This window comes from Fulvia fulva, chromosome 9, assembly GCF_020509005.1.
Source record: "Fulvia fulva chromosome 9, complete sequence".
NCBI classification, from domain to species: domain Eukaryota; kingdom Fungi; phylum Ascomycota; class Dothideomycetes; order Mycosphaerellales; family Mycosphaerellaceae; genus Fulvia; species Fulvia fulva.
In genome coordinates, this window is record NC_063020.1 from 1442852 (window position 1) to 1469204 (window position 26353).

Below are 26353 nucleotides of genomic sequence, written 5' to 3' on the forward strand. Positions count from 1 at the left end.
CGCAATGCTACCCAGCTGTGTCATCACCCGACTCACTCCTTTGCCCAGGAACAACGCTAAAGAGTATTTCGAGTCAAAACCACAACCTTACCCTTCCACTACCATCGTCTAGTAGTGAATTGCCTTGCCATAAGTGGCCATAGCAGCCTCCTTGAACGCCTCAGCCAGCGTAGGATGAGCATGCGACGTCCTGCCAACGTCCTCCGTCGATGCGCCGTACTCAAGTGCCAATGTGCCCTCTGCAATCATCTCTCCCGCGTTCGGTCCAACGATGTGAATTCCGAGAATGCGATCTGTCTCCGCATCCGCCAGGAACTTCACCATACCATCGGTATCCAAATTCGTCTTCGCCCTCGAGTTTGCACTGAAGGGGAATGTTCCAACCTTATACTTCACGCCCTGCTCCTTCAGCTCCGCCTCGTTTTGACCTACCCACGCGACTTCGGGGTGTGTGTACATGACGGATGGGATGGCGTTGTAGTTTACGTGGCCGTAGCCCTTGGTGATGTACTCGATTGCTGCGACGGACTCTTCTTCGGCCTTGTGTGCAAGCATGGGCCCGAAAGTGCAGTCGCCGATTACGCGGATGTGGGGGAGCTTTGTGCGGTATTCGCTGTCGATTACGAGGCGGCCACGGTCGTCGGTTTCGAGGCCAATGTTTTCGAGGCCGAGGCCTTGGGTGTAGGGGCGGCGGCCGATGGCCACGAGAACGACGTCTGCATCGAGCTGGGAGGGAGTGTTAGTTGTGCATTCCTTAAGTAGAGGGGTGTTCAGACGTACCGTCTCCTGCTTGCCACCCTTTGCGGCCTCAACTTCAAGCTTGACAGTCTCGCCGCTGTCGTCGCCGGACATGACCTTGGTGTTGAGCTTGAACTTCATGCCCTGCTTGCCAAGAGTCTTCTGGATGTTCTTGCTGATCTCAGCGTCCATGCCTGGACCGCCGATCTGGCCCAAGAACTCGACAACTGTGACCTCAGAGCCCAGTCTGCTCCAGACGCTGCCCATCTCAAGACCAATGATACCACCACCAATGACGACCATCTTCTTTGGCACCTCCTTCAAAGCAATGGCTCCAGTAGATGTGATGACCTTCTTCTCATCGATGGTGAGTCCTGGGAACGGCGTGGCCTCCGAACCAGTTGCGATGAGGATGTTCTTTCCGCGCACACTTGTCTCGCCGCCATCGATCAGGTTGACTGCCACAGTGTGCTCGTCCGCGAATGCGCCAGTGCCCTTGATGTACTCAACGTTGTTCTTCTTGAAGAGGTATTCAATACCCTTGGTCAGGCCCGATACGGAGGTCTCCTTTGCCTTCATCATCTGTTCGAGGTTGAGCTTGACATCGCCGACTTCGATTCCGCGGTGTTTTGAGTCGTGGAGGATCTGGTGGTAGAGGTGCGAGTTGTTGAGGAGGGATTTTGAGGGAATGCAGCCGACGTTCAGACATGTTCCGCCGAGCGAGCCACGCTTTTCTATGCAGGCGACCTGGAGTGAAGTCTGTGTTAGGCATTGCTCAATTACTTGGTGGTCTGCAGTGTCTGCGCACCTTGAGGCCTTCCTGACCAGCCTTGATGGCGGCCACATATCCAGCAACGCCACCACCGATGATTACGAGGTCCTTCTCCTCTGTCGAATGTTAGTATATCGTCAGGCTGTCCGCTGTGTTGTCTCCGTACCAGCTGGTGTGGCGTATCCTCTTCGTTGCGATAGTCTGTCCTGTAGTAGGGAAGCGCATGGTCGTGCTGTGAAGGTACTTTGAGGTGATGCTGTCCGTAGCGCGGCAGTGCGCGAGGCCACTCTGGGAATGACCAACTTGAACATGACCGCCGAGGATGGCACGAGAGATCAGGAGAGGGCGGGAGTGGTGTTGAGGTGCGAGGCGTGGTTGTTTGGAGCAAGGTGCAGCAATGTGCTAGAACTAGGCGTGCTAGGCAACTAGGGCCATCCAAAGCTCAAAGTTGAGATGAGAGAAGGTCCGACTCGCCGACATTATCCGCCGCCGCATTAGTTCTAGTCTACCGAGCCCGTCACTGCCCGGGGCATCAACATCACTGAAGATACCTTCACCTGCACGGCGCTGCACATAGCCATCAGAGTATAGCTGAGAGTTGCGTGTGTGCTGTGTGATCAGGTAGGTCGTTGAGACTGCACCTCCCCCCGATCCCACGATGGCAGACGACTGGCGCAGGGCCGTCACCTTCACCGTCAGGCTCGAGCATACCACCGAAATGCAAGTGAGTGCCTCAGTGAGACGACATTTGGGGATGTCACTACTGACAGGCTGTAGCGTCACGGCATATAAGCAAGCCCACCCAGACTGCGACCCCGGCGAGGCAAAGAAGTACGCCAAGACGTCAGAAGAGGCCGCTCGTAAGAATGCGTTGAATCTGGTATGCCACCCAAGGCCCGCCACGTCGTGAAGCTGCTGAAGATGATCAGCAAGAATACCATGAGCTCTGTGCCAAGCAGGTCAAGCTGCTGCTAGCCCAAGCACAATCTCATCACCCAGCAGAAGCAGATCCCCATGTGGACGAACACATCTATCCAAACTTGCCTGTTCATGGCGCTGCGATCGGGAAGTACACGAATGCTGAACAGTTCAATGATGGTCTGTTCTCGGAGGTGTTTCGCGCTGCGGACCCCGACATGGCAGACAGCAATGGTAAGCCAAGGGTTGTGGCGCTCAAGATCACAACGCCAGCCATGGAACAGCCACCTCACGACTCCAGTCGAGAAGCACGCCTCCTCGTAGCGACCAAGAGCGAACATGTTATCGAACTGCTCGAAACCTTCCGACACAGTGGCCATCGCTTCGTGCTGATCTTTCCATACATGCCTTTCGACCTCAACCAGCTGCTCCATCAGCAGAAGCTCACGCCGCAGTCTCGACAAACAGTCCTGCGAGATCTGTTCGCGGGTCTCGCGCATCTGCACAGTCTTGGCATCATCCATCGAGACGTCAAGCCGTCGAACATCCTGCTAGCCTCTTCCGCAGGCCCAGCTTACATCGCAGACTTCGGCATCGCTTGGTCACCCTCAGATCCAGCCTCCGAAGCAGCAGATCAGAAAATCCTAGATGTTGGTACGACTTGCTATCGGCCACCAGAACTTCTCTTTGGCCATACCTCGTATGGTACGAAGCTGGACATGTGGGCAGCGGGATGTGTAGCGGCGCAAGTGGTATGTCTGAACGGCCAGACTTTGTTCGATGCAGGCGATCTCGGCAGCGAGCTGGCGTTGATCAAGAGCATCTTTTCGACCCTAGGTACGCCTGATCTGAACTCGTGGCCCGAAGCGGGAAATATGCCGGACTGGGGAAAGATGAACTTCGTCAAGTATCCTGCCAAATCTTGGGAAGAGATCTTGCCCACGGCTGATGAAAGCACGAGAGGACTTGTGTCGAATCTTGTGTGCTACGAAAGTGCAGCCAGAATGAGTGCCGAAGAGGCACTGAAGCACGCCTACTTTGGGTAATCACAGTCGTGAAGGACATCGATCAGCAGCAGCTGCATTGTAGCGAGTCCGAAAGTGCGACAACAGTCCGCGACAACCAGAACCGGCCGTGGGCAGTTCTGCCCTGTCATTGCTCGAAGGATCCTCGCCAAGCAATGTATTGTTTCGGAGTCATCACGCTATAGGGCCGAGTCAGTTGACCGCGTTCGATGCCAGGATATGCTGTCTATCCAGCACACGACTCGATAAAAAGCGAGGCGACCGAGACCGCACCCCGACTCGCTGCCACTTTCGTCTATCACGATACAGCGACCGGCAACAGCGTATGCTTCAGGCTGTCGGTAGAACGGACTGATGGCCGACGGTCGTCAACAATCGCTCTACAGTACCGATCGGCTACCGCGCAAAGACAATTAGTTTCCAATGTCAAGCTTCTGTGCGGGCGCAAAGTCAGTTCAGGCCTTACCACTTCCTTGCGTGTACCTGACCAAAATCAAGCTGTTCCTGACTCTCAAATCGCACGGACACAAGCTTGCTTTCACGACACTTCCTGCGGCAGAATCTGCTCACTCGACAAGTTGGCCTCGAACTGGACAGTAAACACAGCGTGGTTTTCTCCATGTGAAGCGCATGACCATTCGGCCTTGAGACAATGACACGACCATCATACCACCAGATTCCTTACTCAGTCTAGTCCACACACCAAGCCCTCGGGCAGACCAGAACGTCTCTACAATCAAGGTTCGAAACAAGTTTGTGAGCCTCAAACTGCTGTATCACAAACCTCATGGCATTGGCCATCCTTTCTTCTCATCACACTAATGCGGGGTTCTGGTGTCCGACGATAATCGCCAAATGTCACATCAAGGGTGAACTGGCCAGTCAAACCCACAGCTCACGCAGACTACTCGTTTGTGTTTATCCAGATCTGGCTCCACCGCAGCCTGACTGGCATCACCCTTTGTCGGTGGAGTCTACTACAAGTCAACTTCCTGACTTTCATGCGCGATAGCCTCAAGCACCTTGTCGAACTTCACGCACCAACAAGGTCAACTCACGATCCGGGCCCAAGAGTGTGTACATATCCTGAAACTTGCAGCGAGGTCTTTCCTGCTTGGGGCTTCTCCCACACATGCAGGTACCGCTCAGTGATCTCCGTACTGGTTGCTGCCCTAGCAACCCAGCTCGGGCAGATCTAGAGGCAAAGACACCACCCTTGCTGTCGTGACACCAGTATTACGATTCCCAAACATCAACTCGGGAGATGAGAGTTCTGAATAGAGGTTTGAGGTGTCGATGATATACTGCGCTCGCCGCGGCGCTTGGAAAGCTACAGTCTCCCTCCGTTCCTATCGTTCTGTCGTTGCTGCTCACGCCGAAGTCGTCATCATACCACCGCAGCCATGAGTATCCTCCACTCCCGCGCCACGAACAATGCCATCTTCGACAACCCTCCCTTCGCCAATGGCCGAGAAGCAGATATTCACATCACCAGGCAAGGCTCTGACGTATGTATCGGTCGCGCGTAAGAAGCTGTATGCAACCACTGACCTCAACAGTTCTACTATGCCGTCTGCGCCTTCATGGGCTTCTTCGCCATCGTCTTCCTCGCCTCCTCGTTGACGAAGCACCGCACCAACCGCCTCTTCTTCTACCTGGTGGCTGCCTATCACTTCACGGCATGTGTCGCATACTACGCGATGGGTTCCAACTTGGGGTTCACACCCATCGAGGTCGAGTTCTCGAGGCAGGATTCTGATGTTCGTGGTGATGCACGTCAGATCTTTTGGGTGCGCTACTGCGACTGGTAAGTCAAGTCCCGCAGACTCGTCATATAGCCATACTGACCATATTATAGGTTCGTCAGCACGCCGCTGATTCTGTTGACCCTGTTCCTCACGGCCGGCGCGCCAGCTCCTCTGATTTTCTTGACAATCTTCATGGATGAGTTCATGATCATCATGGGTCTTGTCGGCGCTGTGACTACGAGCGGCTACAAATGGGGTATGTGCTCCTGAAAGCTTTTAATCATGATGTACGGCAGACTGACGGTCACAGGATTCTTCGCTTTCGGCTGCGCTGCCCTTTGCGTGGTACTCTGGAACCTCATCTGGCAAGGACGCAAGTACGCCAGGCATCTTGGCAGCGATGTATCCCGCGCCTACATCCTCCCCATGACCATCTTACTCCTCTCCTGGATCTGCTACCCCATCGCCTGGGGCGTCTCTGAAGGCGGCAACGTCATCGCACCGGTACGTCCATCAGAATAAGGTCTCCATGGCAGCTTCATGCTAACGCTTCATCGCAGACCTCCGAAGCAGTCTTCTACGGAGTCTGCGACATCGTGGCCAAACCCTTCTTTTCCATCGCCCTACTCTTCCTCCACCGCAAGATCGACCCCGCCCGCATGGGTCTCAAGTTCCGCGACTACGATGATGACTTCGCAATCATGGCGCACCAGAACGGCACTACCCGTGGCCACCACGCACACGACCGCAAGGACTCCCCGCCACTTGGTGAGGGCGTGCGAGCTTCGGAGGCTGCCGATCACCCCATTGCTGCCGATGGTACTGCGGCTCACCACGATGCTGTTCACCATGACACTACCACTCACCCAGCGTAAGTGAGTAAGAAAACTGAAGAGGGTCGAAGAGAATATGCTGACGTTGCTGTGTAGACCTACGCACCGGAATTTGCGCATCCCGCGTCCATCGTTGGGCTCGAAGAAGGGCAATGCTATCGCCAATGGCACTCGGGTGGTGTAATCGTCCTTCCGGCGAGATTCAGTGGAGCATCGGGAAGAGGAAAGCTGCGTGGATGTGGTGTTTGTTGCTCTTCCTAATGTATATCATCAGACAAGTTATTATGGCGAGAAGACAATCCTCGTCAACATTATACCCATGACGTTCGTGTCTCGTAGCACATCTCTCTGCACAGGCTCCAAAGCCTGTTCTCCCTTCATCCCATTCCTGCAGACTACAGCTTCGCCGTCTGCTTCTCCTTCTTCATCTCCTGCGCCGCCCGCTCCCTGAGATCCTTCTTCAGAATCTTTCCACTAGAGTTCTTTGGCTACACTATCTGTTAGCAACATCATCACGCCAGCCCTCTCCGTCACACATGTGTACTCACAATCTCATTCGTAAACACAAAACCCCCATCCGGCTTCTTAAACTTCGCCAACCGTTCTCCCATATACCTCATCACCGCCGCTTCACTCTATCCCTCTTCATAATGTACGCTCTCGGATACTCCGACTCATCGTCTCCGACCTTCACACCAATCACAGCCGCATCATACACACCCGGATGCTCCAACAAACACCGCCTCCAGCTCCGGCGGCGCAACCTGGAACCCCCGAACTTTGATCAACTCCTTCTTTCAATCGACGATATACCACTTCCCCGTGTCCTTATCACAGTACGCAATATCCCCCGTGTGGAAGAATCCATCCTCATCCCAGGCCTTGGCCGTTTCGTTCTCGTCCAAATACCCGCGAATGATAGTCTCGCCTCGCACACAGAGTTCCCCTCTTACGCCATAGTCGTTCAGGACCTTGTTCTCATCCGCAACATCCACCAACTTCAGCTCCACCCCCGGCACAGGCCGTCCACAAGACCCCGTATCATCATCCTCCGGAAACGGAGAATTCGTACAAATACACGTCGTCTCCGTCATGCCCCATACCTGCGTGAACGGCGCCCCTTCACTCAATAACTCTTGGAACTGTTTCTGTTGTTTCTTCTCCAGTGGGGCGGCGCCGCATGTTGCGAACTTTATGCTCTTGAGACTATACTTGTGGCGTAGCAGGGATTAGATTATGGCGAGGACTATGGGAGGGACAGTGGCGGCGTCGGTGATTTGGTATTTCTCGATGGAGGCGAGGTAGGGTTCGAGGGCGAAGCGGTGCATTATGTAGGTGGAGACGCCGTTGTGGAGGGGGGAGAAGTGCGTGCAGGGGGCTGTGGCGACGCGGAACATCGGCGTGGCCATGAGGCGTTTTTCCTAGGGTGTGGTTGAAACTATGCCCAGGACTGTAGCTGCTTTTGGCAAGCCTGTAGTTCCGCTGCTACAGTCCTGGGCATAGTTTTTACACCCCCTGTATTTACACTAACCACTTCCGGCTATCCATGTCCATCTCAGAAGGTGTTGCTACCTTCAATCTCACTATCAAGAATGGGCCAAGCTCACACCTAAGGACATACAACGTATATGCAAGAGTATGCAAGAACGCTGCGAGGCAGTAATAGCCAACAATGGAGGACACACCAGGTAGTGAGCTACGCCAAGCAGTGGATACATCCTTCCTAATGAGGAAAGGTGGAAGAACAGGGGTTGTAAAAACTATGCCCAGGACGTGTAGGATGTGCTTAGTGGGACTATAATCGTTGTCGTGTGTTGTTACGTACATCGTTGAACCCGTGCAGACAGACGGTATCGCCTTTCTTCAGGCCTGCTTTGCGGAACCCTGCTGCAAGCTTCCGGATCGTGCTGCGTGCCTGGCCGAAGGTGTAATGTCTTTCCGGATCCTGAGCATCGATGTAGACTGGCTTGTTGTCGTCGACTTTCGGGTTGTCAAAGTAGCATGAGATCAGGTCCTTGCCTGGGATGTTCAGCTCATCTTCCCTCTTGAAGACCATCTTGACTTCTTGAAGCTCTTACACTCCAGCTTGATTGAGACTTGAATAAATTGGAAGATGACGGCATACTTACCTTGTCTTGCCAATGGCTATCGTCTGCCGATGCGGCACAGCAGGAGACTACATCGGCAGCTTATTTGCTTGTGTTCGGGTTTACACAATTCAGGTCGTTGTCTGCCGAATGGGCTATGTCACTGGCAACGCTCGGGACGGGGAATGAGCTTAACCTTCAGCCTCACACGGTCACACCGTGAAGCTTCGAGGCTAAGGCGGTGAATATGGGAGTCGGAGGGACAGCAGTCTGCATCGACCACGTCTTGTTGGTGAAGGACAACCGCACCACGAGGCAGGTCTCTGACATGTGATACTTGGGACTGTACGGTTGAACGTCTGTTTCAATGCCGCCATGACACCACTTCCCCTCGCTTCTTGCCTGTCCAGCCATCGCTGCGAGTCGGAAGAGGGATGTTTGTGATGTTCCAAGGGCGAGGTTCCAGCGAAGGGACGTGGCAGACTCGTCCGTGTGCACCACTGGGGCCCAGTTCTGAAGCATCGGGCGCGATTGAAGGCACGAGAAAGGAAGTGATGTCGTTGTCGTGGTGCAGAAGGAGGGAAATGCTGTGTTACGGGATGCGGTTTGCCGAGAAGCTGACATAGAACTATTCTAATCTCCCGAGATTTGACCTTCTAAGTTCTATGTAGCCAGAAGACTTGCCGTTAACAAGCCTCTGGCATCAAGCATCGTGTGCTCGCATCTCAGAGTACGAGGGCATATCTTTGCTTGTCTTGATCGACTTCATTGACCGCCAGTACCGCCAATCAGGTTCACTGAATGCACGAGCCCAGCCTGTGCCACACGCTAGAGAATACGGCCCGAACTAATGCGAGGTCAGTGCAGGTGAGTGGCTTGCGCGTTGCCACATCTTCGACCTTCAAATTTCGTCGCATCTCTTACTCTCTTACACACTCCCCAATGCCACCTTCAGACGATGTCACTGGCTACACACCCCGAGAGCGCCGTGGAGCGCGCGACGGAACGAGACCCTCTGCTCGGTAGACGCAGTGGACACAGCGACAGCGAGGATTGATCTTCAACCCAGGCTGGCAGCGAGGAAACCCTCTCAAACATCAAAGCAATCACCTTCAAGGACGAGACTTGGATCCTCCTACGATATTCTGGCCCTCTGGCATTGACGTACTTGCTCCAGTATGTCTACCAGATAGTGGTCATCCTGGTCGCCTCTCGATTGTCCACGGATGAGTTGGCTGGAGTCAGTCTGGGCACTACGACTTCAAACATCCTGGGATATGCTGTCTTCGAAGGCATGGCTACTGCGCTTGACACCTTGTGTTCACAAGCGTATGGTGCTGGACGTATGACCGATGTTGGCATGCATACAGTGCGATTCACGATCTTTCTCCACATTGTGGCAATCCCCATTGCTCTCCTCTGGCTTTTTGCCGAGCACATCCTGATCCTTGTCAAGGTCCCTTCTAAGCCACTGATAGAGAACGCCGGAAGCTTTCTGCGTTTTTCACTCATTGGTGTCCCTGGATATGCATCTTTCGAGGCTGGAAAGCGCTTCATGCAGGCGCAAGGAAACTTCGCCGCCGGGTTTTACGTTCTGCTAGCCTGTCTACCTATCAACATCGCATTGACTTGGGCTTTGGTCGTTCCAGCTGGAATGCGAGTTGCAGGCGCTGCTCTAGCTACCTCGCTCACCAATTGCTTGCGACCAATTCTACTCATTGCTTATGCCATCTTCGTGAATAGATCCACCTTGAAGTGCTGGCCATCGACCAAGGAGATCCGAGGGTATTGGAACCACGAATGGAAGAGTATGATTTGGCTTGCAATTCCTGGAGCGTTGATGACCCTAAGCGAGTGGCTACAGTTCGAGATTCTGACCTGCACCAGCTATCTAGGGACAGCTGCACTCGCGGCTCAGACCTTCCTCAGCACGACTGCTGTTCTAGTTTGGCACATTCCCTTCTCGGCCTCCATCGCTTCCAGCACACGCATCGGCCAGCTGATTGGTGCAGGCTTCACCTCTTCTATGACTAAATTGATGAGGTGGCACGCTCTCGTCTTCGGACTTATCAGCGTCTTGTGTTTCGGACTCACGATCGGCATAATGGCTCTCATCCAACGCTTCCTGATCCATGACGACGAAGTAGCTGAGATTATTCGAATCACGCTACCATTTGTGGCAATACTTGTTGTCTTCGATGCTACGCAAAATTGGCCGCACGGTGTCGTCAGAGGCTTTGGTTGGCAGAGCATAGGAGCCTGGGTTACATTCGTCCTTGGCTACTTGTATGCAACACCATTGGCCATCTACCTTGAGCTGGGGCCACCGCATCTCGGAATCAGAGGGCTGTGGATTGGCTTGGGTAGTGGCTTACTGGCAGTCACTGTGATCGAGACTATGGTCATTCTCTGGAAGTTGAAGAAGACCGACGACCTGCGCATTGAGGATCATACGGCCGGCAATGACGACTGAGCAAACGCACGAATGAGTACGTCAGATATCCGATCAGGGGCATTGCAAAACTAGACTAGTCCAGTCAACATAGCCACTACTGCGGCGGTCCCAACATTAGGATCTCTGCGGCACGGTAGCAAGACTGGTATGTGGCAACTCCGGATGGCATCGGTGAATGAGAAGCAGATACGATTCAGCGAAAGCAGCCAGCCGTGCCAGCGAAGGCATCGTCGTCCGGCTGCAAAAGCTTATACCAATGCGATTCCTGCATGAAGAGAAGAACCTCATTCTGGCTTACCCGTGCCGTGTCGATGTGCTGCACATATTGCCCAATCAGCGGTATATCTGTCGCTGAAAAGGAGCCTCAACACGTTGTGCCATCGACTACACGTGGGTCTCAGCAAATGAGACATTCGCAGACGTCAAGATTCACAGATGACGTTACGCCAGATCGACCGCTGCACCCTCAGCACGGACAGCGCTTAGACTTTGAAGAGCTTGTGGAACTTCCGCTTTTGGTGTATGTATGCATACATTGACTTCGACAGCACAACCGAAAAGTAACGGCAAGACTGCACTCATCATCATAGCATTTGCAAATGTGCTACTGTGCAGCATCGACGGCGATGAAGAGCGAGAGATCGACAATGTTGTTGAGCCATGCGTTGCACCGCCGTGAAGTAGTGAAGCAACGTGCATGAAGATGCGCCGATCATGGTGGTATATGAATGGACAAGTCCTCTCGTCAAGCTTGTTGTCTTCGCAATCATCTCATCAGTACACTTACTTCCACACAAGTTCGCTACCATCATCACCATGAAGTTCTCACTTTTCGCCATTCCGGCTTTGTCCCTCCTGGCATCTGCTGCCCCAACCGCTTCCAACAATGCCGTCGAGCAGCGTGCGGCTGCAAGCCCACTGGAGCAGTGGATCACCGGCCTCACCACTGAAGTCAAGGGTTACACCGCTCACCTAAGCCCTAGCCAACACGTGCCAAATATCATGGTGCTCCAAGTTTGAGCGATCACCTTACTATCCCCACGACCCCAACGCCGTGCTCCGTACCCGCTATCCTTATGCTACTGTTGTGGTATAGAGCAGATCCCATACTGTTGTCGAATGTATGTCGTGGTAGAGAGAGGCCTCTCAGCCAGTAAATGTTGGGATCGGGAGGCCGATTAGTGACAATTCTCCAGGCACAGCGACGGTGGACTGCACCAGCGGATAGCGTCTCCGGCTCAGACTTGTCCAGCCAGACCAGCTCCACTACCACTATCATCTGCATCCCCTCCCTTTTTCTTGTCCTTCTTCCCGTCCTTGGACTTGCTCCCCTTCGAGTTCCCCTCCTTCGTCTTAGGCCTCCCCGACTTAATAGTAGCAAGCTCACTCTCCTTCCCCCTCCCACCCGCCGCAGGCGCGAAAGCCGGCCTCTTCCCCTTATCACCAGAAGGCCCCGCTACAACCTCATTCGCAGGCCTCAGAGGAAGCGATTGCTCCCCATCCTGTACGAACTTGCACGCCAGCCCGTCGTCCGCGTCAGCACACCAGCAATCGGAGTTTGTTTCGAGTGCGGCTTGAATGTATTTAGAGCCGGGGGCGTTTCGGCCTTTGGCGTAGACTGGTTGCCAAGGGCTGTCGGCTGGTTGGGCGAGGCCTGTGCCCCAGATTTGTTTGGTTTGGGAGCTCATTAAGGAGACGAGGCCGAACCAGGCGTATGTGCTTGGGCAGTTCAGGGATTGCAGATTTTCTACGCGGGTTGCTTTTGGTTTGCCGGTTTTGTCGACGGCTTGGTCGTACATGGTCATCCAGAGGGAGTCTGTGCCCGTGGAGGCGTAGACGGGCTTGTCTTCGGTTCCTCGCTTGGCCCAGGCCTCGAGGCGTCCTGGGAATCTAGGTATTCGTCAGCTTCTGAATATGCCCGCGTAAGTTCAATGCTTACCCATTCTCGAGCTGGCCAGTCGTCGTCAAGCCATAACGGACGGGCTTATCGTAAGCCATCTCCTTGCTATCCGGACCACCTTGCAACTTGAACAGCTCCTGATACAGACTGAGCGACCTCACAGCCATGCTATCGATATTCTTGGTCACGGGTTGCTCGCTCATGTCTGGCTCCTCGAGACCTCTAGTCGAACCCATGATCGTGCTTGTGCACAGAATGACCACTGGCACGAGTTCCTTGCCCTTCGGTAACCAGATAGTGGTACTCTGACCGAATGATCCTCTGCAAAAGTGCTGGTCGCCATCTTGGTCCTTGGGCAGGTTTGCGTATTCCGGGTCACTCATTGTCGCGTACTGATTGAAGTACGGGGTCGCGATCTCGAAGATGCTGTCGCCGCCCTTGATCTGCGCGGCGAACTGATCGTTGATGAGAACTTCCTTGCCATTCTTCTTGACACATTTGCCGCCTGGTTTGTCCCGAACACAATCTGTTGGGTCTTGGTATTTCATGAATTTGGAACCACAGATCAGGACGGGCTTCTGCTTGCGCTGTACTTTGCCTTTGATGGTATCGTCGGCATACTTGAGCCAACGATTGGCGTGATCCCAGATGATTTTGTGCCATGTGAGACTGGCTTTCACCTCATTCGAGAACTTCGTCGATTGCGGAGGGTTCATGCCGGGCATGTAGTTGCCTAGAAGAACATCAGCACCGAAATGAACGTTAAAGTGGTCATAGTCTGGTTCACGACTTTGCCCACATTGTAGTTGAATGGCATGTCCTTTCCACGCGCCTGTAGAGCTCGTGCATCCTCGACCATTCTGGAATTGAGCTTGTTCAGCTGGTCATGTGGCACGACATCTGAGCGCACGACGAGGCCGTCGCGATGAAGACTTCGCACTGCTGCCTCGGGCTGCCTCGAGGTTTCTTGGCCGAAGGATACCAGAACTGATGTCCTGTGATGATGGCTGAATCGTGATCGAGACTGTAGATGCTCGACGAACATGCTGTGTGTTGCGGACGCATCCTCCGGAAGTGGAAGCAAAACGTGAGCGGGCGATTGCCAGCATATTAGGAAGCTCGTGGGGCAAGGAAATGAGCGTGCAATCGTTCTTGCAGTGTTTTCCACATGTACGCGATGCATCGTTGCGGTGGCAGAAAGTATCTGTCGCTTAGCCTCAGGCCATGTACATCTGAAATGGCGTAGCATATTGTGTATTGCCTCTAATTAGTAATCTCCACGAGACAAGAGCACGGACGTTGCGCATTCGGCTGTTTCCTTTTCTTGTTTCCGGTGCCGCTTTACACCTGCTCCTCCTCCTCCCCCTCCTCCCCCTCCTCCTCCTCCTCCTCTTCAGCCTGCAATACTTTGAAGTATTGAGGCCTCCGCACCTACCGACACAAGCCACAGCAGCATCTCATTCGTGCAATCGGCTCGCTCGAGCCGAGAGCTGTTGCCTTAGGGCCGCTGACCTGTGGCTGTGTTCAGCTTGACCACGATCACAGTATGATCAACCTCATGCACACCCGCCAGCACCAGGCCACGACGGCGGTCCCGCAGAGCAATATGGTGCTCCAGCCGCAGCAGCGCAATATCCACCAGCGCCCGGCCAAGAAGGCGATCGCGGTCTTATGGGTGCTCTAGCCGGTGGTGCAGCAGGCGCCTTCGGTGCGCACAAGATGGGCCATGGTGTCCTCGGCGGCATCGGCGGAGCCGTAGCCGGCAGCATGCTCCAAGACACGTACAAGAAGAAGCACAAGAAAGAAAAGAAGCACAAACAGCACGGTGGACGCCGTGGCTCCAGCTCATCTAGCTCGTCCAGTTCCTCCGACTCTGACTCTTCGCATGGCAAGAAGAAGCGACATGGTAAGCACCATTAGTACGCGCTCTGCCCCATCCCCACCATAACAAATGCTAACAAGCCCAGGCGCGACGGCGGCGCTCGCTGGCAACTTCCACGCCTCTTGTCGTGACGTGCATCTGGAAGGCGCCAGACTCGTCGCTCATGCTTGCAATACTCATGGCCATCACGTCCGATCGGATATTGACTTGAATGACTGTTTCACGAACACGAATGGTGCGCTTCATTGGGCGAAAGGGGGTAATTTCGCAGCCAGTGCGCGCGACATGCGTCTTTCTGAGGGTGGGAGGGTTTTTGAAGCGGAGCTTGGCGATGGGCGAGGAGGGTGGCGGCGTAATGCTGTTAATTTGGATGAGAGGATCACGAATGAGGATGGGCGGTTGATGTTGGTGCATTGATGTTCTAGGTCTAACCGTATATTTGATCGCTATGATGAAATCACCACACCCGTAATACCTACTTCACCCAGTATCTTAACCTGCTATCACGCACCACCATAAACGAAAAGGCTCCGAACACTGACTTCCCCAAACCCACTCATGCGCAAGAACTCCCGACCCCGATGACCAGGCAACTCAGCAACCACCATAACCGTAACATCCGCAGGCCGAACCCCCGCCTTCCGCAGAAGCTGCAGCACTGCCCAAACCGTCTTCCCAGACGAAAGCACATCATCCACCACCACGACCTCGCTCCCCTTCGCCACCGCCCCCTTCTCCATCTCAAACGTCTCCTCTCCCTCCGCCGTCCCGCTCAGCGACGAAATATACGAAGACTCCTTCCCAACCGAAAAAGTCGGAGGCGGAAGTTTCCCAGCCTTGCGGATCAGGGCTAAGGGTAAGTTGAGGTTTGTGGCAAGTGCTGATGCGAAGATGAAGCCGCCACTTTCACAGCAAGCTATCGTGTCGATTTTGGGCCAGGATGTTGAGAAGAGGTCGCGCAAGAGGGAGGTGCATAAGGCTAGGCCATCTGGGTGCTGCGCGATGCCTAGGATGTGGTGGAAGTTTACTCCCGAGCGTGGATGGTTTGGTGTTGAGCGCACCATGTCGGCGAGATGTGTTAGATCTGTCTGGAGGAGGGGGAGGAGAAAGTGGCTTGCGAATTTCTTGGCTTCTTCGCTGCCCTGCGTGTCGTTGTCGAAGATGAAGTCGGGGGGGCATGTCGTTGCCGATGGCGCGGGTGAGTTATTGTTTGGGTAAATCCCAGAGCCAGTCCGAGCTGCTATGTTGTGATTGCTTGTGCGGACACGGGCTTCGAGCACTCTGCTGTATGGCACTAAATACGAGAAGGTTGCGACTGGGGACTTGTCTCTCATGCCTGTGATCAGAAGCACATCTGCATCTGAATGCTCGTGAACCACCTGCAAGAAGTGCTGCTCTGGCAGATTGGGTCGTTCTGCGACTTGGCGATCATAGAATGCTGTCAAAGCTGGCCGGTGCTTTTCCTTGTATTCGCAATCGGTCAGTAGCCTCTCGTAGCTGGCGCCCACAGAAGCTGCATACTCCTTCTTCGTCATATCACTGATGCTGGCCACGTGAACGATATGCTGATCTCCATCGAGTTCATCATTCCAGGCGGCAGCGCAATAGTCCTTCCCAGCACCGTGGGACCCCGTCACGAGGATGATGAGCCTTGGACCGCGTGGCTTCTGAGGAAGCGGACAGGCGTGAGCCAGCACTCTATGCGGATCCATCTTCCACTTCAGTCGCCCTAATCTAAGTCGATTGGGTCCGAAAGCATGAGCAGCAAGATCCGCATCTCTGGGATCTCGGCCGAGATCTGCGCCATAGATGCCACTACTCAAGGGCAACAGATCTCCCACAACACGATACACCCACTCAACCGCTGCCCTTGCAGCTGCAGTGCCGTCTTGATCGCGCTTCCACACACCTGTAATGACGCAGGCGTAGTCCCAGTCGCGACAGCCAAAGGCAGTAGCATCAGACTTGACATCGGCAATAGCACCTCCGCCTTGCAGCAGATGGAGATAGCAGAGTGGTGATGATCGAGTTTGCATGGCTGTGAGGAGGGCGTTGACGACTTCTGGAGTGCCAATATCCCTAAGGAAAACACAGCGCTTGAAGGCAGAGGTCTTGCCACCCCCGTGGCCGCCGTGCATGCCGGACATGTACATCTCTGATTCGAAGAGTTGTATGCCGTCACACGTCTCGGACTTGGTCTCTGTGCCAAGGAGAGAGCGTAAGCACATGGTCGTCGGAGTCATGGCCTCGAATGTGAGACCCGGGGATGCTGCCCCATATAGACTGACGCCCAAGCTTAGCCGCATACCGTCCCAGTAGAGATACATGTCAACCGAGTTCCGTGTGTAGAGAGTAGCAGCAGTTTTGTTGACGGCATCGATCTTGCCTTGTGCTTCCACCTCGTCGTTCAGAGGTAGCTTCCAGTTCGTCGTCAGGAAGGTCTCCACAGGGAAGGCTTTGAAGACAACATTCGTTACGACGCCGAAATCTGTGCCAGCGCCTCGAATAGCCCACAGGACCTCTGCTTCGTTCTCTGGCCGTACTGCGTTCTGAGGAAGATGGTCATCTGGTACCTCGCCGACAACGACAACTCTGGCATCGTCGACACTGACCAGCACAGCGCCGACTATAGTATCGCACGTGAGTCCACGGTATCTTGAGAGGTGTCCGATGCCACCCTGGAGCCAAAGTCCTGCGCCCACGCTTGGACGGGAGCCGAGAGGTACCGTTAGACCGTGTTCCATGGTGCGATGGACGATATCGCCAGCCTTACAGCCAGATCCGACAATGACGAGAGTGTCAGAATCCGGCCCAGGCGACTCTGTGCTGCGGTGAATGCTGATCTGGTCGAAGCAGCTCATATCGACTGAGACCACATTGTCCACAATGCAGTGTGCTCCGTGACTGCCGCCAAGTACTGCCAAGGTAAGGCCATGCTTTATGGCCCACTGAACACAGCCCTGAACCTGGCAGATCCCTGCTGGCTTGACGATCGATGCTGGACGACGGTGCCGAGCTTCGGGATTCTTTATCTTGTCCAGCTTCACTGTAGGCACTTTGGCTACAATTTCTTCCAGTTCAAGTGAGCCGTGAGTGAAGGTGACCATAAGCTCGGGAGAACTGAAGACGTGTCCACCAGATTGGGATCTCTGGCTCAGTTCGCGGCATATCTTGCGCCACTCCTGTTGAGCAAAATTGCCCTCTTCAGACAGCGGCAAGATCTCACCAGCAACGAAGGAGGCGAAGCTGTCCAAGCTGTTATCCAGGTCAGGCACATGTACCACGCCCTTTGGGAAGGAAGCAGTGTGTTGACAGACCAGACCATCGAAGTTCAAACTCTCATTGCGGTGGAAGACAATGACCTTGGCTCCATCGGATTTCTTGAGCAGATGAAGTGCCTTCTCGATATAGCTCCGCTTCGGAGACATACCATACATGCTGTGGCAAAACAATATGATGTCGAACGCTCCGTGGGATTGTTCGATGCTAACATCATCATGATCGTTGCCCAGAAAGAACGGCTTCTTGTAGATTGTGGCTGCACCATCAAGGCAGGGTAGAGGAGATGCTGCGCCTTCTCTGCAGAGCAGACTCTCTTCCAGCGAAGAAGCGTAAGTATGATTGGGCTCGAACGCGACGTATTGTGTGATATTTCGCCTCAGAACCTCAGGTAGAGCTGCAAGAACGGTTCGTGGACCAGGTCCGATCTCCAGGACAGAGATTGGGCCCCGAGGTCCATCAGTAAGTTGTCGACAAACTTCAGGATGGATGAAGTCTTCATAGACTGTTGTGCCAGTCAATAGAAGATCAAAGCCTGTCTCGTATTGACTCTCCGAGAGCCTTTCCCGCTTGACGGATGGGGCTGCCGCTTTCAGGGCGTGTTTCAGCTCGCCTAGAGTGGCCATTGCGGTTGCTGTCATGGTCGCAGGGAGTTTTGGGGAAAGAGTAGTGTTCATGGCCCGTTCGGCAGCTGAGAAGATAAGTGACTCGCGGTGATTGTGACGAATGGGAGACTTGCATCATGCAGAGACGCCATAGAACATACGTGAATGGCCACATCTGCGGCATGCACGCACGGCGTGTTTGCCATGGAAGACCGCAGCTTGTAGACACGCTTCCATAAGCATGCATCTGCGAGTTTTCCGCTGGAGAGCGGGTTGCGTCTTTGTTGCTGCGGACAGCGCTGCAGGCAAGCGGCCTTCCAAAGCTCTTTCGGACGATGCCAGAGCAGCCGATGCATAGCGCGTGTGGAAGTCTCAGCTAGATCTCCCGGGAATGCTTGCTGTAGCATAAAGAAGTCGGCTGCGTTGAAAGTAGTGTCGTGCTTGGGTCAGCCATGCTTCTGTATTGCAATAGTTCGCGACTACATTGGTCTCATGATGACCAACGACACGCCAACCATGCCAAACGAGACCCATCCTTCATCAACAGTGGTGGAGACATCCCAGCAGAGGCAATTGGAAACTGAAGACAGTGTTAGCAGCCAGTGTAGCACTTCAGGAGGTAAGGATGGCCACTTGCTTCCTTTGCACGGTTCCGTACTGACACAATCCATAGGCGGTAATATGCAACAACCCGTTCATGACGACACAGACCAGCGCAGAGCAAACATCGCTGCCGCTGCCCAGACGATACTGGCCAATGTGGGCGAAGACCCTGATCGTGAAGGCTTACTCAAGACTCCGGAGCGCTTTGCCAAAGCCTTGCAGTTCTTCACCTCAGGCTACGGCATGAACCCAGAAGTCGTGACCAACGATGCCATATTCACCGTCGATTGCAATGACATCGTAGTAGTCCAGGGGATCGACGTGTCGAGCTTATGCGAGCATCATCTTGTGCCGTTTGTTGGCAAGATCCACATCGGATACAAACCAAGAGGCCAGGTGCTGGGGTTGTCGAAGTTCGTGCGCATTGTGGAGGTCTATGCAAGGCGGCTGCAGGTCCAGGAGCGTTTGACCAAGCAGGTGGCAGAGGCTATCGAGCAGATGTTGCAGCCGGAGGGCGTTGTGGTCATGGCCGAATGTTCTCACATGTGCATGTCAATGCGAGGCGTGCAGCAGGTGGGAACCGTCACGACAACGCTCTCCAGGACAGGCATCTTCTTGCGCGATGCACAGATGTATGAGGAGTTCCGTAGTATGCTTCGGCGTTGACAATACGATGGGCGTAGATGAAGAAGTGGCAGAAGAGGATACGAGGTAGGAAGGATGAGGCGGTGTTTCAGTTCGCGCTCTCACGTGATATTCTTGGCATGATCCACCACCACAGGTGCACAGCTCCTCCCACCGCCCCTGCAATCTTGTTTCATCAACGAACCAGGCATTGACATCACACCTCTCTCGCTCATGCCACCATCGTATCGCGGTGCTACAAGAGACACATGAGGCTCGATGTGTCGGGTGGTGTCGCTCATGAACAATCAACCGCTGATTACCCCCATCGTGTCTAATATACAGACGTGGACTCTCAAGAGATGCCAGTCTTCCATACATGAGAACAGTCGCAATGAAAAGCTGACAGCGGCAGAGCTAACGAGAACATCCAACACTAATCTTGATTTCGATCTTCCCTCCTCTTCACCCATACTTCTTTCACCTCCTCACAGTTCCTCTTCACCATGACATCCAAGATCCGCTGCACCATCCACCCACTAACAGCGCCAGTCAACTCATCCTTCCGGGCCTTCGGGACTCGATCGCCAGCACTGCCCTGATCTGGCATCATACCGATCTTCCACCCGAACCTCACGCGACGATTTGCACGACATGATCCTTTCCTCCAGGCCCATTGCATACAGCTTGCCTCCTGCGTACAGAACCCTTCACAACTCGCCGCACTATGGTAGGATGCTGCAGGATCAGGACTGTTCCCAGTCTGCTCAAAGACCCAATCGGCGCTGAGATTGTCCCAATCTATTATCCTGCCATGTGGAGCTGACTTGATGCGACGCATGACGAGGCCCAGGAAGACGTCTCGATGCAGCATGGGTATGTTTGCAGGTCTGAAACTTCGCCAGGAGCGTTCGAAGTGGAAGAGCTTGTCGACAGCAGCGGCATCGACATGGTGCCAGGAAATAGCAGGACGGCACCAGTGGTTCTCGCTCCAGTCGAGGCTTATGACGGACTCTCCTTGGAAGAGCGGAAAGCTGGTCGTCAGTCTGACTGGCGTCTCCGCCGCATAGAGAACTTCGGCAAGTATCTGATCTCCACAGCAGCGATCGGCTAGTGTCACATCCCAGTGCCGTTGGTTGCGCATATACTCTTTTCGCACGATACCGACCGCGGGCGCCGACATCAAGATTCCTGATCCACCGTGAGCGAATTCCATATGTCCAATCATGGTTTGCGATCCAGCGTAGATCGGCTTGGTAGGATCGAAAGTCGCCAGCTGCATCAGTAGATTCGGCAATGACACCGCAGTATCAGCCTCCATGAAGAAGAACCACTTCTTGCCTGCGAACTCCTCGTCTGCACAAGCCGAGATCATGGGCAAGAATTTCCATTTGTCCAGCCTTCGCGAGATATTGTCGCCTCCATTTGCGGCCTCTTCCCCCAACTGTTGCCGCCTCGCAGACTCTTTCGCAATCTCTCCAGGATCGGCACCGCTCTTGATATGCTTCAGAAGTTTGTCGTATGCAAACCCATCTTTGGACTGTCCCAGGACGTCTTTCAGAACTGGATGGAGCGCATCGCGGACTTCAAGATTATGACCAAAGGACTGAGGGTAGTCGGAGTAGACTCGATATGTGAGTGCTTCGCAGGCCAAGGTAGTGGTCAGATGGATCGGGAGCTTGCCGTATATCTCGGTCGAGCCTGTCTTGATGACAACTACCAGATCTTTGAGGCCGTTTGCGACAAGCGCATCGCAGTAGGAGGTGTGTGGTCGCAATGGCGCTGTGTTGTTGTCCACGTACGTATAGTTCGTCCACGCTTTCAAGGCCCCAAGTCCTGGGAAGCTGAGCGTACGCGCTTCGTTGACACGGACGTATCTGATCAGAAAGGCCACAGCAAGAAGTCCCGCGAACACGAACTGTATGTGGTTCAGCGGCGATACAAATTGTCATGATTGCTGACAGAACTTACCACTCTATCAGTCCGCCGCCTGTGGATCATCGCCTCCCGTCGTCAAGGGCCAAAGATTATCTGCCTATCACGAGAAGCGCAAGAAGGTCATCGTCGCAAGTACAGTTGTCGAGAAGTTGAGAAGACTGCAGAATGTACCTTGCATGGGTGCGGCCACGGAAGGAGTTTGTACTACCATCGGCAGACGACTGCACGCACTCTTGATGCTGGAATCGAATGCACAGATGTGGGCAACCCATGAGGAAGCAATGCTCTGTATGCTACCGATGTGACCAGAGGACTACTGAGACGACCAGCGAAAGAGCATTTTTCTGGTAGATGGCCATATTTTGCGAACCTCTCACGAGTTGAAGCAAGGGGTTGGGCGGCCTGAAAACGTGTCTTTCCGTACTGGTGGTCATTAGTCAGGAGCTTTCGAAGACCTTGCACAGAGAACCTTAAAGACCTGAGAGAATGTCTTGTGATTGCTTCTCGAATCGAAATTTTGTGATGTATTACAAAGGATCGTAGCCATGCTCGTACCGCACTGCAGTAACTGTACAGCCTAATCCCATTGACACGTCGATCGCGGTCAAGACTCTGCGCCCCATGCATCGCTAAATACTTTACTCCCATCACAGGACCTCGTCAGAAGTAGAGGTGAGCCTATATAGGTACTGGCCTGGCTCAGCACCGTATTACCTCCTGGCCCGACTATATTCCAATCCAGCCGCACGCCACCCGCTGCATTGAAAAATACCCAGCGGATTGGGATATATTCACCGCCACTCGAAGTGAAGGTGATTTTGTTAGTCCGAAATTGGCCAAAGTAACTTGCTTCTGCCTGTATGTTACTTTTACTGTATCCGCGGATGGCAAGATCGCCAACCCAGGCCTGGATGCGATCGTCGGCACCAACAAGTGTCAGAATGTACGTCCCGCAATCAGGTGCGTATAACCATGCCCCTAACGAACGGTTAACGGAATGCAGACTGGTCTGTGACTGATGAGACTTACGATGATTCACGTTAACATAATCTCGGCCCTGACCCGGCCCTAAAGATTGTCCATATGATCTCAACTGTGGATCTAGCACGACTTCAGTTCCGATCTGTGGTGCCACACCTGTCGGAGGAAGCCTTATCGGCGATTGTGCAGTTTTCATATAGTCGGGACTGAAGTCGTTGCCGGATAAAAACTGAAATGTGGCAAACTCGGCGCCTGTATTGCCGCACGTTGTAGGCATTGGTAAAACGTTGCACGTCGTGGTAGCGGTAACAGTTTGAGTCCTCGTGGATACTTGGGTAATGTAAAGAGTAGAGGCCGGCTGGGTGAATGTTGAAGTGAGTGTCTGGCTGATTGTGCGAGTTTTGGTGACTGCATCAGCGGTGCTGACATATGTGTACGTACTGACGCTGGTACTGATGCTGGTGGTGAGGATTGTGGATGCGGCAAGCTGGGACAGGGTCGTGCTCGTCTCGATCAATGTTTCCGTGACCTGGGGGAGAATTGAAGTAGCGGTAGTCGTGATCCAGTACGAGGTGCTGAAAGTGGTAATGATGACACTCGTAGCAGTTTCCGTAAGTGTGAGCTCCGTTGTGGCAGTAACTGGGTAGCTTGATAGCTCAGTCAGGGTTACTGTGCTAGCTAGCTGCGTAGAGGTGACTGTTGTGGGAACCAGGGAGAGGCTCAGTTCAGTTAATGTCACGGTACTGGCTAACTGTGTGGAAGTGGCTATAGTGGTGACTGGATAGCTTGATAGCTCTGTAAGGGTCACTGTGCTAGCCAGCTGCGTAGAGGTGACTGTTGTGGGAACGAGGGAGAGGCTCAATTCTGTCGTGGTGATCCAGTAGCTTGTAAGGTATGTGCTAACTTCGAGACTCGTAGCCGTTTCCGTCCTGGTCAGCTCGGCCGTTGTGGTGACTGGGTAGCTGGACAATTCTGTTAAAGTCACGGTAGCCGTGCTGGCTTCTTGTGTGTAGGTAGCTGTTGTTGGGACCAAGGAGATGCTCAATTTTGTTTCAGTTACCCAGTAGCTCGTGAGATATGTGCTCACAATGGTGCTGGCTTCTTGTGTAGAGACGATCGTCGTTGGCCCTCGAGAAATACTCAGCTCCGTCTCAGTGAGCCAGTAGCTCGTGAGGTAGGTGCTCACGATCGGTCTGAGCTCTGTCAGAGTTTGCGTGATTTCTTGTGTCGTGACAACAGCATAGCTAGACAGCTCTGTTGTAGTCACCGCAGGAAGCGTTTCCGCAGTTTGGATTACGACACGGTCCGTGGTGAAAGTGACTTCGAGCGTCAGAGTTGAAGCCGATTGATTGCTGGTAGTTGTGATGGTCTCCGTGCTGGCGCTTTGCGTGGTCACCAAGATGCGTGTCGATGGCTCGCCGGGGATCGAGGTCGTAACTGTCAAGGTGGACGCCGGGTAGGTAGTCTCGAATGTTTGGGTCTGGTCAAAGGGTCAGTGGTGCAGCTGAAAGGAGGATGCATCGTTGGTACATACGATGGTACTTGCTGGAATTACACTGATGGAAGTGCTGATTGAGAGCACTGTTGTCAAGATCGTGATCTCCTCTCGAACAGTGGTGGGCTGAAGCACGGTCGTCGTCAGAGGCGTATATATTGTGAAGTACGAAGTCGTTGGGTCAAGCAATACGGTCTGTGTCGAGACTTGAACGGCACCCTCGGCAGTGTATGTCATCACTTCTGTGGACGTCACTTCACGCAGCGAGACGACAGTGGAGCCCCCTTGTGTCGTCGTGCCCGTGATAGTGATGACTTCTGTGCTCGCCGGCAGAACGACTGTGTTAGCGGGTAGCGTCGTCGTGACAGGATCGACCGAAGGTGAAGAAATAATGGTGATCGTGGGCGCGGCCGCTGTACCAGGCACTGTATTTGTTATTGTGAGGCTAATAGTAGAGTATGAGGTCACGGGCTGTGCGCTCAGATAGAGAGTGCTGACTTGTTCAATCGTCGTAGTTTGCGTTGTGAAAACTGTGCTCTCGGGTAGGGCGTAAGCCACAGTAGTGGTGTACGGAATGCTCGTTGTGATTAGCTGCGTGGAGGGAATCGGCGTATAGATGATCGTCACATTCTCGACGCCATCATCAGGTGGGCTCGTCCCACCCGCAACAGTGGTGTTCAGACGCAGTGCCGAGAAGTTGGGCGTCTGAATGTAGTACTGGTTGGTGATGGTGTTGTAGAAGGTGCACTCCACGCCATCGTAGGTAAACGCAACGCAAGCTGAATTTGCTGAGCACTGTAAACTGCAGTCATTCGCAGCGTCTCGCGCCGCTATCGTACGCGCGAGAATGTCTGATATGACCTCGCCTTGGAAAACGACTGAACAAGCTGCTATCCAATTAGCAGCATTGTCTTCAATCTGCTGACCATCGGGCAGTGGACAAGGCCCAACAGCTTCTTCGGCCACGATTCCACCGCTATCGCCTGTTACGGTTGGTCCAGCTGGCTCCACTACCGTCTGTGTCGTGCCTCCAGTCGTATAAGTGGTCACGAACCCGCCAGGGAACGTTGCTGTCGTTACGTATCCGCCATAAATGGACAGCTTAGTGACCAGCAACACCGAAGAAGTAGACTCGGTAGCAAGGCTCGTGATCGAAGCTGATGTGGCTGAGGCTGTCAACGTGCCATTTGGGTAGGCCGACGGACTAGGTACCACAGTCCCAGGTGCAGTGAAAGACGGACTTGAGAATATCAAGTCCGATGGCGTGAAGGTGAACGGTATCGAGGAACCATCATTGGAAATCCATCCAACCGAAGGGAAGATGGTAGTCGTTCGGGTCGGACATTGTCGCGACACGGTCTTCGTAATGACTTGGAGACCTGATCGCTCTGGTCAACAATATTTCGATCGGGTCAGACAACTGATATTGCTTACCAGAGACTTGTGCTGCAACCAAGCACACCGCCAGAAGGCGCATCCTTCCTAACGTGCCAAGGTTTTCAAAGGGAGTATGTACAGAACCATGGATACGCAACAGAGCAGCAAGGTGCCACCAACCGGAGGTCGGTCCTAGGTTCACCTGTTTTCATTCTTGAGAGCCAAAGCACGGGAAGTCGACCAGTCTTGAGGCCCCTGCCGCCTTGGCCTGTCAGGCAGTCGATGAATTGAGTCATGTTCCCACTCTTCAAGGTCGTCAGATGCCAGATCTCGTATTCTATAGCAACAAGGAGCCAGACACGGCAGCAAGGAATCTGCCAAGACGGCATTGAATCTAAATCTGAGGTGATTGATGGCGAAAGTGTAGTGCTGCGAACCCATGTTGGTGGATGAAGCCTTGCGGCGCCGGTGCTAGTGGCCAAGTTGACGGGCTGCGAGCCATCTCATGTCCTCTCTAGTCTTGATTCCTGGTAGTCGTGGGCGAGTGTCGCAATCGCCCGCAACTGCTGTGGGTATTGTTTCCAACGTGGATGAAGTATGTGGAGCTGCATATCGTCTGACTCGACGCCACGATCATGAACGTCGCTGTCCAGCAGGAGTGAGCAGTCCCGATTCTGTGGCGAGGGCGGCATAGCGGAATGGGGAGTGGCGTGAGGTGCGCTTGTGTAATATCCCTTGTTGCACACGACGTGGAGAACGCTTCTGCAGGTGCTTGCTCTATTTCTTTTGATGTCAATGCGTCCCTCCAGCTTGGTCGACGTATGTGTTCAATCTGAAGCAAGTCGTTCTTTCCTCAAGGTACTCACTTGTTCTTTCCTCAATGCACACTCGGCAAGTCCCGGCACTCTATACCGACCCCATCCCATAGCACTAACATGGAAGTCGCACCTCACACGTCAACGGACGCAGGGCCAAAGTCGAACATATGAATTCTCGAGCTATATACGCCATACATGCACCTTCACTGTACACCAAAGAGTTTCCACAGGATGCGCCTGCCACCTTATCAATGTCCCGCGACCCAATGCCAGCG

The 26353-nt window shown here is 53.8% G+C and overlaps 12 protein-coding genes across 12 annotated transcripts; 6 read left to right on the forward strand and 6 right to left on the reverse strand.

Annotated features, from left to right (window-relative positions):
• Nucleotides 1–108: 108 nt before the first annotated feature.
• Nucleotides 109–1821, reverse strand: CLAFUR5_09149 (Dihydrolipoyl dehydrogenase, mitochondrial; the record flags this gene model as incomplete). Its single annotated transcript, XM_047908297.1, has 4 exons — nucleotides 109–726; nucleotides 781–1485; nucleotides 1547–1626; nucleotides 1677–1821. 4 exons carry the CDS (start codon nucleotides 1819–1821, stop codon nucleotides 109–111), a joined length of 1548 nt encoding a protein of 515 aa, XP_047766691.1.
• A 347-nt stretch (nucleotides 1822–2168) lies between these two features.
• On the forward strand, nucleotides 2169–3474 carry CLAFUR5_09150 (Serine/threonine-protein kinase csk1; the record flags this gene model as incomplete). The annotated part of the gene is made up of 3 exons (XM_047908298.1): nucleotides 2169–2230; nucleotides 2288–2390; nucleotides 2440–3474. 3 exons carry the CDS (start codon nucleotides 2169–2171, stop codon nucleotides 3472–3474), a joined length of 1200 nt encoding a protein of 399 aa, XP_047766764.1.
• A 1382-nt stretch (nucleotides 3475–4856) lies between these two features.
• CLAFUR5_09151 (uncharacterized protein) lies at nucleotides 4857–6076 on the forward strand (the record flags this gene model as incomplete). The annotated part of the gene is made up of 5 exons (XM_047908299.1): nucleotides 4857–4961; nucleotides 5013–5260; nucleotides 5312–5457; nucleotides 5512–5705; nucleotides 5762–6076. 5 exons carry the CDS (start codon nucleotides 4857–4859, stop codon nucleotides 6074–6076), a joined length of 1008 nt encoding a protein of 335 aa, XP_047766763.1.
• A 353-nt stretch (nucleotides 6077–6429) lies between these two features.
• On the reverse strand, nucleotides 6430–8090 carry CLAFUR5_09152 (Acyl-CoA synthetase ACTT5; the record flags this gene model as incomplete). Its single annotated transcript, XM_047908300.1, has 8 exons — nucleotides 6430–6522; nucleotides 6583–6669; nucleotides 6751–6812; nucleotides 6870–7083; nucleotides 7138–7245; nucleotides 7282–7455; nucleotides 7486–7560; nucleotides 7860–8090. 8 exons carry the CDS (start codon nucleotides 8088–8090, stop codon nucleotides 6430–6432), a joined length of 1044 nt encoding a protein of 347 aa, XP_047766762.1.
• A 989-nt stretch (nucleotides 8091–9079) lies between these two features.
• Nucleotides 9080–10594, forward strand: CLAFUR5_09153 (uncharacterized protein; the record flags this gene model as incomplete). Its single annotated transcript, XM_047908301.1, has 2 exons — nucleotides 9080–9109; nucleotides 9191–10594. 2 exons carry the CDS (start codon nucleotides 9080–9082, stop codon nucleotides 10592–10594), a joined length of 1434 nt encoding a protein of 477 aa, XP_047766761.1.
• Nucleotides 10595–11392: 798 nt separating this feature from the next.
• Nucleotides 11393–11596, forward strand: CLAFUR5_09154 (uncharacterized protein; the record flags this gene model as incomplete). The annotated part of the gene is made up of 1 exon (XM_047908302.1): nucleotides 11393–11596. One exon carries the CDS (start codon nucleotides 11393–11395, stop codon nucleotides 11594–11596), a length of 204 nt encoding a protein of 67 aa, XP_047766768.1.
• A 218-nt stretch (nucleotides 11597–11814) lies between these two features.
• Nucleotides 11815–13201, reverse strand: CLAFUR5_09155 (uncharacterized protein; the record flags this gene model as incomplete). The annotated part of the gene is made up of 2 exons (XM_047908303.1): nucleotides 11815–12466; nucleotides 12516–13201. The coding sequence occupies 2 exons, from the start codon at nucleotides 13199–13201 to the stop codon at nucleotides 11815–11817; spliced, it is 1338 nt and encodes a 445-aa protein (XP_047766767.1).
• Nucleotides 13202–14147: 946 nt separating this feature from the next.
• CLAFUR5_09156 (uncharacterized protein) lies at nucleotides 14148–14775 on the forward strand (the record flags this gene model as incomplete). The annotated part of the gene is made up of 2 exons (XM_047908304.1): nucleotides 14148–14382; nucleotides 14444–14775. The coding sequence occupies 2 exons, from the start codon at nucleotides 14148–14150 to the stop codon at nucleotides 14773–14775; spliced, it is 567 nt and encodes a 188-aa protein (XP_047766766.1).
• Nucleotides 14776–14861: 86 nt separating this feature from the next.
• On the reverse strand, nucleotides 14862–18314 carry CLAFUR5_09157 (Adenine phosphoribosyltransferase; the record flags this gene model as incomplete). Its single annotated transcript, XM_047908305.1, has 1 exon — nucleotides 14862–18314. One exon carries the CDS (start codon nucleotides 18312–18314, stop codon nucleotides 14862–14864), a length of 3453 nt encoding a protein of 1150 aa, XP_047766765.1.
• Nucleotides 18315–18923: 609 nt separating this feature from the next.
• CLAFUR5_09158 (GTP cyclohydrolase 1) lies at nucleotides 18924–19511 on the forward strand (the record flags this gene model as incomplete). The annotated part of the gene is made up of 2 exons (XM_047908306.1): nucleotides 18924–19202; nucleotides 19242–19511. 2 exons carry the CDS (start codon nucleotides 18924–18926, stop codon nucleotides 19509–19511), a joined length of 549 nt encoding a protein of 182 aa, XP_047766770.1.
• Nucleotides 19512–19905: 394 nt separating this feature from the next.
• On the reverse strand, nucleotides 19906–21470 carry CLAFUR5_09159 (uncharacterized protein; the record flags this gene model as incomplete). The annotated part of the gene is made up of 2 exons (XM_047908307.1): nucleotides 19906–21387; nucleotides 21441–21470. The coding sequence occupies 2 exons, from the start codon at nucleotides 21468–21470 to the stop codon at nucleotides 19906–19908; spliced, it is 1512 nt and encodes a 503-aa protein (XP_047766769.1).
• A 541-nt stretch (nucleotides 21471–22011) lies between these two features.
• CLAFUR5_09160 (uncharacterized protein) lies at nucleotides 22012–25360 on the reverse strand (the record flags this gene model as incomplete). The annotated part of the gene is made up of 4 exons (XM_047908308.1): nucleotides 22012–22385; nucleotides 22437–23868; nucleotides 23923–25262; nucleotides 25318–25360. The coding sequence occupies 4 exons, from the start codon at nucleotides 25358–25360 to the stop codon at nucleotides 22012–22014; spliced, it is 3189 nt and encodes a 1062-aa protein (XP_047766253.1).
• Between the last annotated feature and the right edge of the window lie 993 nt (nucleotides 25361–26353).